The sequence below is a fragment of the Xenopus laevis genome, chromosome 7L (genome assembly GCF_017654675.1).
Source record: "Xenopus laevis strain J_2021 chromosome 7L, Xenopus_laevis_v10.1, whole genome shotgun sequence".
Lineage (NCBI taxonomy): Eukaryota > Metazoa > Chordata > Amphibia > Anura > Pipidae > Xenopus > Xenopus laevis.
The window spans coordinates 79,251,979-79,267,882 of NC_054383.1; the positions used below are offsets into that span (position 1 = coordinate 79,251,979).

Consider the following 15,904-nt stretch of genomic DNA (forward strand, 5'->3'; position numbering starts at 1 on the left):
TAAACAGCGAGTAGTGGCGCACGATTCCTAGTTGTCCGCAGCTATGTATCTGGCTGGGATGTATGTCAGTTCATTGAAGTTCCCATTCCTCGGTATTGGAGTGTGGAAGGGGGTTCGGCTGTGGAGACAGAGGTCCTTGGGTACCAGTGCCTGCGCCCTGAAACAAGATGATTTCATAAAAGGCAAGTTCCAAGCACTTCATTTATTCCTGATCTCAGACTTGTCACAGGGCAATGTCAGGCTGTCTGCGGATCACCTTCAATCCAATACATCGCAAAGCAAATCAGTCATACGAACTTCGTTTAGAAATGAGCTCTGTGAATTGTAATGATTTAAAAAGTATATAAATGTATATTCTGCAGTGCAGTCAGAGGTGTTGCTGAAACAGGGATTCTTATGGGAAGAAACATATAAACGGGTGACCACGATGCCATTTGATACACTTTTGTTTTTACTTCACTTGACTTTAGTGAGGTGCAGCACCCTGATGTGCTACTCTACCTTTTAAAGGGGAACTATCGCGAAAATTAAAATTTAATAGAAGCTTCCTCATACTGAAGTAAGAAGCTTTATAAATGCAATCAATTAAAAATTCTGCCTTGTTTCTGAAATAATCAAGCTTACAATGTCGGACTGGAACACCAGGGGCCCACCCAAAAACCTATACTATAATCCATTATTCCATCTGTTTAGCCTCTTTTTCTCATAGAAATAAGGAATGACCATGAAATAGGCCAAATGTTTAGCAGCATGAGGGTCCACTGACACTTTGGCCCACCGGGACTTTTCCTGGTATCCTGGTGGGCCAGTCCCACACTGCAAGCTTATCTTCACTTTTCCTCTCTCAGCATCTGTTTCTCTTCAATCTGTCTTCATGCAGAAGTTGGGTGTCAGATGAATAATCCAGTATATTTTATAGGGGCTCCCTTTCCTAGCAGATGTATTAGAGCTCACTCAAATAACTGATTGTACAAACAAAATCTAACAAATTAACTGCCTTTTGCACAAATTCTGCATGAAGAGAGACAGGATTTCTGGTGGTTTTAAAAGAGTGAGCTCTAATACATCTTCTAGGCAAAAGGAGTTCCCCCTATAAGATATATTGGATCATTTATCTGGCACCCAACTCCTGAATGAAGACAGAATGACCGATGTTGAGAGAGGAATTGTGAAGATAAACTTGATTATTTCAGAAACGGTACATCATTTTGAATTTATTGTATTTAGAAAGTTTCTTTTTTTAGTATGCTGAAGCTAATATTACATTTTCATTTTCAATATAGTTCCCCTTTAAGAATAGAAACAGCAGACGGAGGAGTTTTGGGTTTAGTCCCCTGGGATAGGCTTTATTTCATCTATAAAGCAAGCTGCTGTCAGTGATCTCTCAACCACCTGCCAAACTGGAGATGCCTACATAATATTACATAACGTAGTAGGCATATCCATATACAGGGAGCCCAGGACTGGACTTGCAATCTGTTGATTCTAGCCAATGCCAGAGGGGCTGCTGTAAGTTGTCAAAGACAATCACTATACATTGGGTCTGTTTGGGCCTCTGTGTATTTCAAATGCCAGGACCCAGGGCTGATCCTATCAAATGTGGGGCCCAATTGGGACCATGTTGGCGGGGCCCCTAGACAAAGTGTTGCTGGCTACTGACACACCAAGTATTTAGGAAAATAAGGGCATACAGGCACAAAATAGAAAGGAAAGGGGCAGACAAGGTAAGAGAGTGAGAGGGATGAAATAGGGGCACACAGGGTAAGAGAGAGAGGGAGGAAATAGGAGAGTGGACTGGGCCAATTAGTTTGGGGCAGGCTGGGCCGATTCAGCTTGGGAGCAGGCTTGGTTGGATTGGGGGCAGGCAGGGCCTATCAAGGTTGGAGGAAAGCTGGGCCTATGAGAGTTGGGGGCAGGCTAGACCTATGGAGTTGGGGGATAGGCTGGCTTATCAGAGTTGGGGGTGGGCTGGACCTATGGATTTGGGGATGGGCTGGACTCTCAAAGTTGGGGGCAGGCCAGGCAGCATCATGTGCTGAGGGAAATATTATCTGTGGTGCAGGGCCCCCAGAGGTGGGGGGCCCTATTGGGCCCAATTGGTCCAATAGGCCTAAGGCCGGCCCTGCCAGGACCTATTTCGAATGCCGGTCTGGACCTGCCTGAACCCATAAGAAATTAACATACACAAAATAAAGGCAGGCAGGTGTTAAACAGAGATAAATAATAGATAGAAATAGTAACTCATCTAGACTCAGCCTTAATCAGAATCTAAATACAAAAGATTCTTCAGTTTGCTGCTGGTAGGGCCGGGTGAAGCCGGCCAAAGGCCCTAGGCAAACTCTAACACCCACCGCACGCATTTGCAACCATACGTGTGCACGTGTATGAGACTGATGGTGCTGCAAGAAGAACTAGCAGTGATAGGACAAGGGTCAGGACTAGGAATAAGTTATAGAATAGGTACATGCCTGGCGCCCCACCACTGTGCCCTATACACATGCCTCTTCTGCCTCCTCCTAGTTCCGGCGCTGGCTGCTGGAGAGACCATGACCATTCTGTATGCTATATACTAGTGACAGATCATAACAGAAATATTAAGATACTTTTAAGGTGCAAGCATTAACACTAAACATTTATGTCACTGGTCTTACATGTCTCAGACCAACTTCACACTGGTTGTCTCTTGTGGTCTGTAATTATGACTACTAGAAGATATAGTGTGTGTCTTGTGCAGCCATTTCTCTTTAAGAAAAATAGAAGGCAGCTGACACCTAGATAGGGTGTTTTTAGCTCAGTTGGGATTACATAAATAACTCCTAATTACACAGATGCTGATGTATATATTTAGCATATATTTGCAGCCCATTTGAGTATGCACACAGTTTGTTTTTATTATCAAGAGTATTTGTATATAACGTAGCATTACATATTTTGCAGTGCATTACATACAGTATATTGCTTATATGTCACCTTCAAGTAAATTGCAAAACATTCTTCCTCTAAAATCCGCACAGTTCAGTGAACCTTTGGCATCTCTTAATATATTTACAAAACAGACATTTGCAAAAGGAAGTTTTGGAACTGAAAAAGCATAATTTCAGAAAATACATTTTCACAGCAACAGCATTATAGGGGAAATGTAAGAATTGTAATCAAAAGGTGCATCCCTTTAGTTGGTCATTTTTTTTTCTTGTCTTTGGCATCTTTCTAGAACTGGACCAGAATTTTGTGCGGCTCCAGAAGAAGCTGATGGATAGTCTACCTTCCAGCGACTGGAGTCCATTTACACCCACTGGAGACCTACCACCCGAGCGAGCTGATGTAGTCATAGTTGGGGGTGGAGTGATGGGATGGTCTATTGCGTATTGGCTAAAACAGAAAGAAAACCGCAGGGGAGCTCTCAAAGTTGTGGTGGTTGAGAGGGATCCAACAGTAGGTTGCCGAGAAATGATGAATGTGTATTCTTTGACGTCGGTGTAGAAGCTATAGACTCATGTGCTGTAGGCCAGTTCATATAGGATATTTCTAGTTTTAAGCATCACATCTTTAAGCATTAATCTGTTGATCCAAGCATATCCGAAAAAAAAGTGCCTGTATAGTTTAGTTTTTGCTGTCACAAAAACTGATAGTATACCCACAGTCGTGAACGCTTCCTATCTTAAACTGTTTTTTTTAAGGATTGCACTAGGTGTATTGCCTAGGTAAGTATACCTAATTTGCTGCCATTATAAAAAAAAGCTGGTGACATATTGTTAATATCTTAAAATGCACAAATATGTAGACAAGCTCCTTTACGTTTTAAAGGGATTGGAGTTGGATAAATGGAAACCAGTGAAATAAGTTTCATAGGCCACATGGCACTGGGCAGTACAATCACAGATAACCCAGAGTTAAAATTGACTCAAAGTTCATTACAAGTGATGAAATAAAGGCAACTGAGTAATCTATTAAATTATAAACGCATGCACCAATGTAATGCTGTACTAGGGCAGGTAGAATATTTAGCAATAATTGTTCAGTGTGAAAGCAAAGTTATTTTTGCCTGTTTGTTAGAGGGGATTGGGCAGATAACTACCATGTTCCATGCACAGTTTGGCTGCCTCAAAAAGTGAAAAACACAGGCTAAATATCTTAATTTTAAAATCTCATGTTTCTGTGCTGTCGCTTTGTCTTTACTAATTTCAACATTATATAAACCCAATAAAATTGTTTTGCCTCTAATAAGTATTAATTATCACCTTGTTTGGATTAAGTACAGAGAAAAGGCTAATCGTTTTTAAAATGTTGAATTATTTGATTAGAATGGATTCTATGAGAGATTGCCTTCCTGTAATTCAGAGCTTTCTGAATAATGGGTTTCCAGATAATGCATCCTATACCTGTATATGTATTGTTTTATTGCAGCGGCATAAGTGTGGTTATAGAATTCTTGTGCTCTGGAGAGCTGGGTTACTTTACATTTACACTGTTGGTTGACCAGTGTTTCAGGGTTAACACTAGCCTTGCACTTGCCTTGCATTTGAATGACAGAGACAGGAGCAAATTAATAAGTCCACAATTTGTCTGTAGTTTTTACAGGGTTAGTAACAACCCATTATATATGTTCGTGTTTTTCGGGGCATGTTTACTAACATTGGAGATAAATATCTGGAGAGATTTCTGGAGATATTGCCCATGGCAACCAATCAGCAATTAGATTTAAACAGCCACAGCCATGTTAGAAAACAAAAGCAAAGATCTGATTGGTTGCTATGGGCAACATCTCCAGAAATCTCTCCAGATATTTATCTCCAATGTTAGTAAACATGCCCCATAAAATGACACTGTTTGAATAACTAATGTTTAATTAACAGTACTGCAGTAGTGTTAGAAAACAATATGTCCCTTTCATCTGAAAAGGTTGCTGGCATGTGCAATACCATGTTACTGTAACGAAGAGAATACTGCTGTTATCTTTCCTCTTGTTCATTATATGTAGTCTAATGTTGTTGTGACTTACCTTCCTCTCTCCTCAGTATTCCCGTGCTTCTACAGTCCTGTCAGCTGGAGGCATACGTCAGCAGTTCTCCCGACCAGAAAATATCCAGATGTCACTCTTCTCAGCCCAGTTTCTGCGTAATATCAATGTAAGAAGAATATACATTTTATTATCCTTTATATATCATGGACATATTCCGCACTGTTTTGCAGAAATGGTTTATTGTTCCCATCAGTTGCTGCCCAGTGGAGTTTGTCATCTACATTGCCTACTGGTCTATTTAATCAGTAGCCAGTTATCCAGCTTATATGTCTTATATATTTTGTTGACGTTTAGCTTTTTATCCGGATCCTGTGGAATAAATATCTGCCCTAGACTTGATGTCGAAGGCCGATAGCACACTAGGTATTTAGTTTAACGGGGAACTCCAAAATTTGTTACAACCCCTCACAACACAGAACCCCCTAATATAACTATCACTGCTAGTTTAAAAAGTATGAATAAATACTATTTTTATATGCTGAAATCCAGCTGCAAAACAGTTCTCCTTCTACATCATTTGAAATCCTGTCAGGTGAGGAGGAACTGAAACATTGACGTTACAAATGTAACAACTTCTCCACAGCTTACAGATGGCATGCAGGAACTACATTGCCCACAATGCATTGCACTATTATGTTCCTTTCCTTATTGACATCACATGTGCTGGGTATTGTGGGATGTGGAAGATCCAAGCTGATGACAGCTGACTACTGTTACATTTTATAATGAGTCTCAAAGTATTCAGACAGAGCAGCAGAACAGGGCTAAGGGCAAAGTCACACATGGCATTGTTACAATGTGTTTTTAAAACGAGCATAAATACGCCAATGTAACCACACGTGCATGATAAATGCGTTTTTTCAGCCTCTAGTTTTCTTTTCCCAACATGCATTTCTGTTTTTTCTTATTCCCCCACAATTCCACTTTGTGGAAAACAATTTATATGCAGCATGTAGCTGTACTGCTCGTCAATACACAACGTAATTACGTCACCAGCATACAATGCCGTAAATACACCTAATTTATCTCGCAAGAGTTTGGCCACCTTGTTGAAAATATGCAGCATATTTCAGCAAAGTGTATTTCCAAACCTGCAGATCCCATAAAGTTCAATAATATGGAGTTTCCTTGGCGTATTGGCGTTTCTGCTAGAAAAGCAAATACTTGCGTCTTGTGGCAGATGTTGGCTCGCAAGCGCCTCGTGAGAATTGCTATAGTGCGTATTCCATTCTTTTCAATACGGCTTCATTTTTGGGTTATTTACGCTCGGCTGTATGTTTTTAAAGACACAACGTAAAAACGCCACGTGTGACCTTGCCCTTAGGTAACTGTTCCAAATCATAGTATTACATTACAAATCATGAAAAGTCTGCATATTGTTTAATTAATGTATATTGCAAAGTTGCTTGAAATTATGTTTACTTTTCAAAAAGCTTAAGTTGTGTTTGGGCAGAGTTCCCCTTTTAAGTGAAACGGCTTAGGCAGAATAAATGCACCATGTGCCATAAATAAGTGGTTTTGGTTTTGCAGGAACATCTTGGTGTTGTCAATGAGGATCGTATAGACATTCAGTTTAACCCATCAGGATACCTGTTCTTGGCCAGTGAGGAAGGTGCTACTATAATGGAAGAAAACTACAATGTGCAGAGGTAACTGCAGCATCTTTCATTCTAATTGCAGTACTAATATGTACATACTGTACATATATGCCTCTGTGTGGAGGAGTTGAAGATGGTTATTTCCATGTGTTTTTTACTAACTACTTACATACACAACATCGGAATTGTAAGAAAGAGAGATTAGGGTTTTTTTTGGCTTTTTCTCCCCATAGAGAGTGTGGCGCCCAAGTGACCCTTATGTTGCCAGATCAGCTGAAGAAGAAGTTTCCATGGATCAATACAAATGGTGTGGCACTTGCTTCCTATGGTAAGCTATAGAAATAACACTATACACATTGATTCAGCAAATTCAGTATTTTTTTTTCACAAATATCAGATTTTTTTAAAGCAACAAACATTTTTATTCGGGTTTTCCAGTTCTACTTTTACCATATAGTCTGGACCACATGGCCGCTGCAGTGTTGGGCATAATCAGAAAGTTACAGAAAATGTAAAAATGTAAAACTGATAAAGAGAAAGGGAATAAAAACTGGTGGATATATAAATCAATGCACAGGCATTCTGTATCCTTAATCAGTTAAACCAAGTATAATAGTAACCGGTATCTAACTTGATCACAGTATCTATTTCACAATTTCCCATCGAGGCCTAAGTGTGAGCATTGGTAAAGGTCTCAGGTAAACATTTTTCATATTGACAATAAACAGAAAGATGAGGGATCTGGGTCTCTGTAGAACATCCATGGGCTCCAAACCTTTAGAAACGTATCATGTTTCTGGAGTGCAAAACGAGTTCGGTTTTTTTGTTCATCATAATCCAAACTACTTTTCACTTAAATGCTTGAAAAGCTATTATTGAGGATTTCCACGCTTTAGCAATAGTTAGGTGTGCGGCTAAGCAATTTAAGTTGTGATTTTGTAAATTAACAGTTACCATTCAGGGTCTCGTTTAGGGGAGCTTTATCCCTGGGAAAGTAGTTGAAAAGTTTAAAGGAAATCAGGATTAGATGACTGGCTATCCACCCCTCAACAGACTCAGTATTAAAGTGATAATGACACATTCCTATAAAAATAGGAACGTGTTGGTATCCGTGAAAAGAAGCTGCATGCAAAATATAAGCAGCTGAAAACTCCCCAAAGCCGCCCCCAGCCCAGCGAACCTTAGTAACGGTGACCCTCCGACACCATTAAACATCTTCCCGAGTTGTTTCAGTCACGCTGGGCTGGGGGCAGTGCAATCCCTCCATAGGCTGGTTACAAACAGGACCTCCTTTTTTTCCTTTTGTATTGGCGTAGCTATTTGCCATGTAAAACGGAGGGTACCTATTGTGAAAGTATTTTGAAAATGAGGATAATGAGAAATGAGTTTCTTGCTGGCAAATTATATCTGCCTGTAGTGATTTATAAAAGGAGAAGGCCTTGGCTTTTTTGAGGGGATATTAAATCCCGGAACAATGTGGGATGTAATTTTTACAGCCATATTATCGGTAGTGTCAAGTATGGCAAAATATAGAATAAGTACCTGTGCTATGTAAAATCAGAACATTTAACATGCAATACAAAACCATCAAACAATCATAACCTTGTAACTTTAAATCCCCTACATTGGTAGCTCTGTCCAAGAGGGGTGTCCAGCACCTAGACTTGGTTGTTGAGGTAGACTTGTATGAAGAGAACTCTTAAGTTCATTAAAAATCTGGACTACTATCATATTTACAAAGAAACTCAAATTGTAAGCTCGGCAGCTTTTAGTTGCTGAATTTTTCACTTGTTTGAAAATATCAATAAATCTTCAAAAACCTTGAAATTATATTTTTTCCAGATTTTCTCAAATTGTCGAAAAACTGCAATCTAGAATTTTAATAAATTTGCTTGTGCACAATATAGTAAAAACTACATGATGGTGTTACTACCTCTTCCCCAGGCTATTCCGTTGCTGGGTTGCTTAAAATATTTGCACACCCCCCCCCCCCCCCCAATGAATAAGACTTTCCTTGTCCTTTAGTTTTTTTAAAAAAAACTGAGAGGCTGTTTGCTCACTGACAGAAATGATTGCTGTATTCTCTTAGTTTTTATTTCATTTACATTAGGTTTAGAGAACGAAGGTTGGTTTGACCCTTGGACACTGCTCAACGCTTTCCGGAGAAAAGCTCTCTCCATGGGGGTTTATCAATGCCATGGGGAGGTAACAGGTACCTAGTTATTTATTTTACAGTTTTACATCTAATTGTGCAATCCTATTAACATTTAGCTTGTGGAATTATCTGCCACCTTTTCTCCAATTGCATGACCTAATTCACTGATATTTCACGGGCTTACACCTCAGGGGAATGGGTTATTTATAAAACCAAGTCTAGGTCTCAATATTGATACTATGGCATACAAAGAGCCAGGGCACATGCTGCTATATCGGGAGAATAGTCGGTCAGCGACAAGTCGCTTCTTCTTCGGGCGACTAATCTCCCAGAACTGTCTTCCCACCAGCTAGAATGTAAATCGCCAGCGGGACGGCAGTCGGATCGCTTCGGCTTTCTGAAGGTGCCCAAAGTTTCCTTGTGAGGCACCTTCGGACTACTTCGGAAAAAGAAGCGCTCCGAGTACCATACCGCCAGCAATTTAGATTCTAGCCGGCGGAAAGGCAGTTTGAGGAGATTAGTCACCCTAACAAGAAGCAATTTGTCACTTGGGGACTAATCTCCCAAAATAGCAGCCTGTGCCCTTACCCTAAAAGGTAAAGATCAGAATTGCACCTTAACTGCTAGATCGTGCTTTGAATGGCAACCTGGAGTATTTTATGAGTTGAGTTGAATAGAAGAGGATGTGAAAGGAATAAGTGATTAAAAAAAAAAAAAAGAATTACCTAGCCACTTAATTGAATTGCCTTTTTTGTTGCCAGGTCAATGATCACATAGTTACACATCTACACTGCCTGCTAGATATGTTCTTAAAACTTTTTTTTTTTTTAATCTGGTGTATTATTTGCAGATTTTAGCACCGCCAAGCGTGAAATGATAACTGCAGATGGTGACCCAGTGACATTCAGTAGAATCGGACATGTTACTGTAAGTCCTGAGAACTCTGTGCAGGCAACTGCCACCTATAGTAAGTTAGGCTGTACGTTGGGGTTTGTTTAAACATACATATACTTGTGTTTCCAGAATTAAATATAAATGACAGGTCAGGGGAAGGTATGTATTTGTTTTTTTATCCCACAGGGTTTGAAAAAAATATATCTGGTCCACACCAGAGATTGTAGTTGTATAAAACCGAGACATCAGTATGACTTTTATGGCAAGGTTTATTTAAACTAGCCTTTTGGGACGCTGCAACCAGAGGGATTGTTGTATTAATATAGAGGATAATGTTGCTTTTACTGTCAATTATAAGGCTATGGTTGTGTGTGCAGGCCAAGTGATTTTCTAAATGTCACTCTAAGGGCCTTATTTATCAAAATCCTAATTTTTCGGAGTATTTAAATAAAAAAACCGTCACACCAAACTAGAATCCGCAATTTGACCTTATTTATTTTTAAAAAAGCATGATTTAATCAGACCGGGACAAACTAGATAAAATAGAGCGAAAATCCGAAATGAGATTTTTCCCGACAGACAATCCATCACATGCATAGTTAACTGGTGACATCACTAAGCACCTTTTACTGAATATAATTTACAGGCTATTTGTTACTTTGGTGTATTATGTTATAAAAGGTGCTTGGTGTGTCATCAGCTATATCAGGTGTGAAGTCATGTAGTCTCGTATCTTACTCAAACTTGTGCATTATAAAAAAAAAAGTAATATAATCTAAAAATAAATACCTTTATAACACCCTTTGTAAAATATGAGGATTTCAGAAGTCAACTTAAAGGTCCATGCCTTGTAGAAAAGCACTAAGCCTTCAGCCTAATGGCGCTTTATGATCATGGAACCTGAAATATTATTCTTTAAAAATCTACAAACGCAGTGTCCATAATAGTGTTGACAGATTCTCTGAAAGAGCTGGATTTATTACATCTGTTGGCATATTATGAGAGCAGAGCCATGGGGTACCTAAACAAGTCTTGCACTGTAAAAATTCTAAAAACCTACCATTCCTCTATCTTGTGCAGGTGCTCTGCACTGTGCATAGTTACATGGCTCTGAACTTCCTTTTCTGGGTCTAGCTGCTTCCGTGTCCTTGCTATTTCTGCTTCAGTTCATTTTAGGGCATATCAGTCTTTTTTTATCAAAATCTTTTTTTACTATGAAAATTTCTATTAGATAGTGCAGATAGTACTGTTTTATAGTGTTCTACACAAAAATTGTGTAGCCAGAAGACTGGGAATAATGTTTTTTTCCTAGAAATTTTTTGAACTGACTATAGTAGTATTACTAAACACATGTAAAGAGAGAAGCCCCATGCACTGAGCTCCATCGTGCCCCCACCCTGTTTCATCCCCCGCATAGTCTATAACTTGAAGAAAAGTGTCCCGGAATGTAACTCTAATCTATCCATGCAGAGAAGCACAATAGAGCTCATGGGCCCCATCTCTTTTTGGCAATTTATGGTGCATGTGCAATTGGCACTTATCTGGACTGGCTTAAATCTCAGTGTTGGTGGTCCCGTAGCAGAAAAATTTAAAGATATGAAAGATGGCGCCTGAGAATTCTTCTGTAGTACTTTGCATAAATAGGTCAGTGTTACATCCAGGGACATTTTTTCAAGTAAGATACTATGTGGAGGGTAGACTCTGGCGCTCAGAGCATGGGGGCTTTTTTCTGTACATGGGGTTTAATTCTTTAAGTCAAGGCAATCATGGGCAGCAAGGAGTCCACTCAGGCCACACCAGCATTGCAAACCAGCTCAATAGTGATTCTGATCTTAACCCATGAGAAGACACTGATCTACTGTATTCCCCCCTCTACTTATCCTTAATAGTGTCTGCTCTGAATCCGTTGCCTTTACTTGTATTCAGGTGGACAATATGGGGACCCTGGGCTTTTTGACCTAGCAACAACCAAGCATTAAAGAGAATGGCATAAATGTGTTATGAAACGATGCTGTCTGAGCATCCCCATGGTAGCCACATGAAGAACAGACATTTAGGAGGTTATTTACTAAATCCTGATGAGGCTTTTTGGGGCAACACAAATTTAAAACGCAAATTTTTCAAGATTTATTAAAGCCCGATGCAGCAAAAAGCTTGAATCCGAAAATCCGCAATCTCAGACCTGCCGAGGTTGTGTATGAGTCAATGGCAGAGGTCCCTGTCCTGTTTTTTAAGTTTCTGTGCTGGAATTAGCCAGAAAATCCAACCATTTTGGGCAAAAATCCAAAAGATGTGGGCCTTTCGGGGAAAAAGTCCAGAAAAAAATTGAGCAATTTGGGAGAAAAAAAAAAAGTACAAATCGGGTTTTCGCACAATTTTATCGAGCTTTTTGTAACAATAAATAAGGTAAAATCGAGTATTGGAGTTTGGTTGTGTTTTTTTTTTTTTTAATCAAAAAATTAGATAAATTAAGATTTTAGTAAATAAACCTCTTGATTACCTAGGCATGAATGTCCTTTAAATAGGTCATTCACCTACCAAAACTGTTTTCAATTCAGTTAGTTCACCAGAAAAATACTTTTTTTTTCAATTACTTTCTATTTTCTATGTGTGACTGTTTTTCTAATATTGAAGTGTAAGTCAAATTTTTCAGATTTCTAAAGCTGCTCTGGAAGCAGGGGGGTCGCTGACTCTCAGTTCTAAATGGATACATTTAGTTGATATATTTCTTATCTTTGTCCCTGCAGAGCAGAATCTCTGGGTTTCATTACAGGCAGCTGTTAGAATTGATACAATAGTTGCTAATACTCCAGAGATGCTGCTGAGAAATGTATCAACTAAATGTTGCAAAATTGTAACAGTTTAGAGTCTGCACCTGAATTACTGAGCTGCCAGACTCAAACACCAGAGACAGGGACATTCAATTTTGGAATTGAAAATGGTCTTTATTTCTGGATAATCTGAAAACAACTGAAGAGAAAAAGTGTTGGGAAGGTAAACGACCCCTTTAAATGATATGAGTCAATCCAGATCTCATTGTTTAATTTCTAATAAAACATTCATTTGTGACCCATATGTATGATGGACTTTTTATGGAAAAACAAAGTCAACCAATTACGATCTCCAGGATCAGCAAATTGTCTATTTAAAATAGAATTAAGTGTACTGCAAAGGGATGTCTCAAACAACATGAGCTTGAGCTGCATTTAAAAGTTTTTATTTATTATAGGTACAAATGCCAAATAGCCTGGAGAGCCAAAGTGTTGAGTGTTCCCTTGTGATCAATGCAGCGGGTGCCTGGTCCTCAAAGGTGGCTGAACTGGCTGGGATTGGTACTGGGCCATCAAATTCATTAGAAGGGATAAAGCTTCCCGTGGAGCCCAAAAAGAGGTACGGGCCTTGATTTGCAGATAATGCAGATTTTCTCTGGCCACTGACTCTTTGCCAGAACCTTACTGTTGTAAAATAAAGCTCTAAGACTTTAGCAAACAGGTTTTAGTGTTTATTGTGACATACTGCAGTCAAAATGCCTGATTGAACTGTGGATGGGAAGGACCTTTTTGTTTTTCATTAAAAAACGCTATGGGGCACATTTTACTAATGGTCGAATATCGAGGGTTAATTAACACTCGATTTTCGACCCTCGAAGTTAAATCCTTTGACTTCGAATATCGAAGTCGAAGGATTTAGAGCTATTCGAATGATCGAAGGAATAATCGTTTGAACGATTTTAATCCATCGATCGAATGATTTTCCTTCGATCAAAAAAAGCTAGGAAAGCCTATGGGGACCTTCCACATAGGCTAACATTGATGCTCGGTAGGTTTTAGGTGGCGAAGTAGGTGGTCGAAGTTTTTTTTAAAGAGACGGTACTTCGACTATCGAATGGTCAAGTAGTCGAAGTAGCCAAAAAAAAACTTCGAAATTCAAAGTTTTTTTTATTCTAATCCTTCGCTCGAGCTAAGTAAATGTGACCCTTAGTGCCTGTTTTACGAATGTGGTTTCTGGTGAGAGAAAGAAAATAACTGCTAATAGGAATGGATCTTGTCCCATTTGTGTAGATTGATACGACTCTTGCAAGTTCAAGCAGCATATTGAAATGATGTTAATTGTGTTTGGCAGAAGAGTGGTCTCTAAAGGAATAAACAGATAATGACAAACTTTATATCCATGCTTGAATGTTGCCATCTTCTTTCTGTGCAGATATGTGTATGTCGTTCACTGCCCTAATGGGCCTGGATTGGACTGTCCATTGCTGATTGACAATTCAGGTGCCTATTTTAGAAGAGAAGGATTAGGAGGCAACTATATAGCAGGAAAATCTCCAGCAGAGGTAAAAAAAAAACTATAGAAAATGTAAGGTGCTAGTAAGAAAGCAAAATTAAGTCCCCAAGTAGGATTGTATGTTGACTGCTTTTCATTATCTTATGTTTTTAAAGAAAGGCCAAATTAAGGTCCAATTGTTGATTTTAAAGTGGTAGTTTGCCGTAATATTAAAGATGATATAGACTGCAATATTCTAAGACAGCTTTTCAATTCTATATGCAATTTGTGCATGTGTATTTTTAAATGTTTATTTTTGTCCTGCAGCTCGCTTCTAATTGCTTTCTGTTTGCTATAGTTTATTCTCCCTAGAAACCAGGTAGCAGTGTTACAGCCTTATTCAAGTTGAACTCGTCAACATATAAAACCTTGCATTACTTGCACGATAAGCAGTCTATAAATGGGTATTTAGATCTAACTTCTTTTTTAAGTTCAAAGTTTTAGTTCTGCAGAACAGATGTGAAATAAAAGATAATGAAGGCTCTTGGACAGAACATCTAGGTCATTGACTGTTGTGGTTTCTGTAATCCCTGTTAAGGAGGAAGAGCCAGATATAAGTAACATGGAAGTAGATCATGATTTCTTCCAGGAGAAGGTATGGCCATTATTAGCACATCGGGTGCCAGCTTTTGAATCCTTAAAGGTAAGTCTTTGGAAAGAAGGAGCTTATCAATATAAGAGGACCAAGAGGGTAGTTCTTGGACAAAGCTGCAATTTTATTTTCTTTTAATTTTGATTTATTTTATCTATTAACTTTAAGGGATGCAAAGTTAAATCATTTCAAATTCTTACTGCTTAAGGGTCATGAATAAGTATATATTAGTGAACGCTGGATTCTGGTTACATTTTCTGTATTTTAAAATTTCCCAGAAGCAGCAGGGCTGGAAAGCCTAGTCCATGTTTATCAAATATCAGGTGTTTTGTTAGATTGCAGATCATGCTTCTGAGTTCCTAATATCTCCCATCAGCAGGTTGTGTATAGGAATTGTGAGAATGGTTGACATAGGAGGGACCACACCTTTGTTGGGTTTTTTCCCCCCTATATGAATGAGTTGATCAGTGAAACTTGACTGGCAACCGTGGCTAATTCCAGAATATATTTTTATAGCCCCATGTCTACCTCAGTTGCAATAATTACAAAAGCACTGAACCCAACAAAGAGTTTGGGATTCAATTAACCCATGTGTTATTTTCCATCTAGAAACTAATACATTTTGTGTAATCTGTCTATGAATACATCATTATTTGCCTTGCACTGAACCAGTGCAACTTGCCTCCTTACGTACATAGGATTGACTAATGGTTTTCTGAATAATGTCAGACGTTTTCTTTTACACTAGGTTAAAACATCGTGGGCTGGATATTATGACTACAATACCTATGATCAGAATGGTGTGGTGGGAATGCATCCACTAGTAAACAACTTATTCTTTGCCACTGGGTTCAGTGGCCATGGTTTGCAGCACTCACCGGCTGTGGGCCGTGCTGTGGCTGAGCTTATCGTGGATGGAGGCTTCAAGACGCTCAATCTCAGCTCTTTTTCCTTCAGGCGTTTCTGGTCACAGGAGCCTCTCTTGGAGCGGAACATAGTGTGAGGTATGTGCTGCTTCCATTTAAGGAACAGTAACATCTAAAAATTAAAGGAATGACAATATAATGTACTGTTGGCCTGCACTAGTACAACGGGGGTGTTTGCTTCTGAAACACTACTATAGTTTATATAAACAAGCTGCTTTGTAGCCATGGGGGCAGCCATTCAATCACAGGATACTCTATATATTCTATGTATCCTGTGCCTTTTCTCCTTTATCAATTCTGAATGGCTGCCCCCATGGCTACACAGCAGCTTGTTTATATAAACAATAGTGAAGTGTCTGACGAAAACATACCAGTAAGGGGCAATGGTACATTTTT

The 15,904-nt window shown here is 39.1% G+C and overlaps 1 protein-coding gene across 1 annotated transcript in view; it reads left to right on the forward strand.

Annotated features, from left to right (window-relative positions):
* Positions 1–15,904, forward strand: part of foxred1.L (FAD-dependent oxidoreductase domain containing 1 L homeolog) — a 23,362-nt gene continuing 7,458 nt past the window's right edge. The window contains exons 1-11 of the mRNA NM_001093592.1: positions 1–182; positions 3,212–3,432; positions 5,016–5,126; positions 6,551–6,669; positions 6,852–6,946; positions 8,729–8,830; positions 9,624–9,700; positions 12,897–13,057; positions 13,871–14,000; positions 14,529–14,633; positions 15,331–15,586. Coding sequence (NP_001087061.1) covers positions 59–182; positions 3,212–3,432; positions 5,016–5,126; positions 6,551–6,669; positions 6,852–6,946; positions 8,729–8,830; positions 9,624–9,700; positions 12,897–13,057; positions 13,871–14,000; positions 14,529–14,633; positions 15,331–15,585 — 1,500 coding nt within the window. The 5' untranslated portion in view covers positions 1–58 and the 3' untranslated portion in view covers position 15,586. The remainder of the gene's footprint in view (positions 183–3,211; positions 3,433–5,015; positions 5,127–6,550; positions 6,670–6,851; positions 6,947–8,728; positions 8,831–9,623; positions 9,701–12,896; positions 13,058–13,870; positions 14,001–14,528; positions 14,634–15,330; positions 15,587–15,904) is intronic.